The following is a 1,736-nucleotide window of genomic DNA, read 5'->3' as shown; positions in this document are numbered from 1 at the left end:
GATTACGTCATCATCCATTCTACCACTGTGTTTTTGTCACAAATGTGTGAAAAAAGTGATTTTCATGCTGAAGTTGCTCATCAGATGAGGGAAAAGATGGTATTTTGCCATCAAAATGGGCTTAGATGGGAACGAATTTACGTCCCATCAAACACCCCAAAACTAAACTGTTGGTTGTCCTCAAACAACTCAGAAATAATGTTTAGGCTGCTCAATTTCAAAGAATAGCTCAACATTAAAAACTTGAGCCAGTGAGCAATCATAATCTTTTCAAAGAAATGAATTACTTTGCATAGGTGACAAGTAGAAAGAATTTGTTCCAAGGTAAGTGATGGTTGCTGATCTTCTGTCTCGCTATCACTCAGGGCTTGGTGTTTCTCTGTCCATTCCTTGATGTGATTCTTCAGAACTTTTTTTTCTGCTGTTTTCCTATGAAATGCAGATGTCTTCCCTTCCAAGGATCTTTTGAGAGAGGGTTTATGGAGGTGTGGAAGATTGGTGGTCATAAGTATGCGGTCAAGGAACGTTTACTTTTGATGCTTTTGAACTGGAATTTTCTGTTTAAGGGAACACCTTTTCTTTTTTCACCTTTTCTTCCCATGAAGGAAGGTTTTCTGGTGTTTTCTTCTGAATTCTTTTGAATGGTTGTTCCATTTTATTTGCTTTTCTTTCTTCTGTCCTTTTTGTTAATTTTTGGATCTGTTCCTTGCCCCTTTCTGATTGACCTGGTGATGTGTTTGGTGACTATGGATGGAATGGAAGTGAGTGTATGGTTTTGTTTGATCCTTGTTAGTGAAATCCATCTGTTCTTCAGCAGTACTTACAGCATCAAGGAAAGTTTAGAAGTTTCATTGTGGTTACACCTCAGGAACACTCTCATAAGTAAGTGTTTGGCTTTATTTCGTTCCTTACCAGCTTTAGTTCACACAGATCAGCATCCCTCAAAAATCTGAGGATTAAATTCTCTGCACTCTTCCTATTTCAAGCATTCAGAGAAAGAATAAGAATGATTAATTACTGACTTTGTGTTTCATGGTATTGGCTATTCAAAATTGTACAGCCTTAATACTATAACTGAAATGTATGTACCAAGCAGTTTGATCAAAAAAAGATTTTTTTTCATTGCAAAAAGTTAATATTTACAAGGGAACGGAAAGGGAGATAAAATAAATTTTTTTTTCATATTGGGATAGTGTGGTTAGTAACCACCCCAAAACTACGTTCCTGGAACGGAACGTACTTTATTTGGACTTTAGAGTGGAACATCAGACGTTCCCCCCTTTTGGGAGATATGTGGTCAAGATTAACCACCCCAAAACTTTGCTCTTGGTAGAGAGCAAATGTATTTACTGGATTGCCTCCCAGTCAGAAAGAGGGATAGTTTCCTCTATTTCATCAAAGGTTTCATCATTGTAAAGTTTTAACCTGTGTCCATTCACTTTGAAGGAACGACCATGTTCAGATCGTTGGATCTCAAAAGCTCCATTTCCTGCATCATTTATAATTTGGTATGGCCCAGTCCATCTTGATTTGAGTTTTCCCGGAAACAGTCTGAGTCTGGAATTGAAGAGTAACACTTTCTGGCCAATTTTTAGATCTCTGTTTCTGATCCTTTTATCGTGCCACTTCTTCATTTTTTCTTTGTATAATTTATGATTCTCATATGTGTTTCCTCTGAATTCTTCTAACTCTTCAAGTTGTAGCATTCTATTTTCTCCTGCTGTCTTTTCATCCAT

The 1,736-nt window shown here is 37.0% G+C and overlaps 1 protein-coding gene across 1 annotated transcript; it reads right to left on the bottom strand.

The window, feature by feature from the left end:
- Positions 1-1,346: 1,346 nt before the first annotated feature.
- On the bottom strand, positions 1,347-1,736 carry LOC133303259 (uncharacterized). The gene has a single exon (XM_061503139.1). The coding sequence runs from the start codon at positions 1,734-1,736 to the stop codon at positions 1,347-1,349; it is 390 nt and encodes a 129-aa protein (XP_061359123.1).

This window comes from Gastrolobium bilobum, unplaced genomic scaffold (assembly GCF_033153095.1).
Source record: "Gastrolobium bilobum isolate Gb01-03AN ecotype WA unplaced genomic scaffold, APGP_CSIRO_Gbil_v1 utg107667, whole genome shotgun sequence".
Classification (NCBI taxonomy): Eukaryota; Viridiplantae; Streptophyta; class Magnoliopsida; order Fabales; family Fabaceae; genus Gastrolobium; species Gastrolobium bilobum.
Note: the sequence above shows the minus strand (reverse complement) of the source record. Positions and strands in the feature narration are given on the sequence as shown.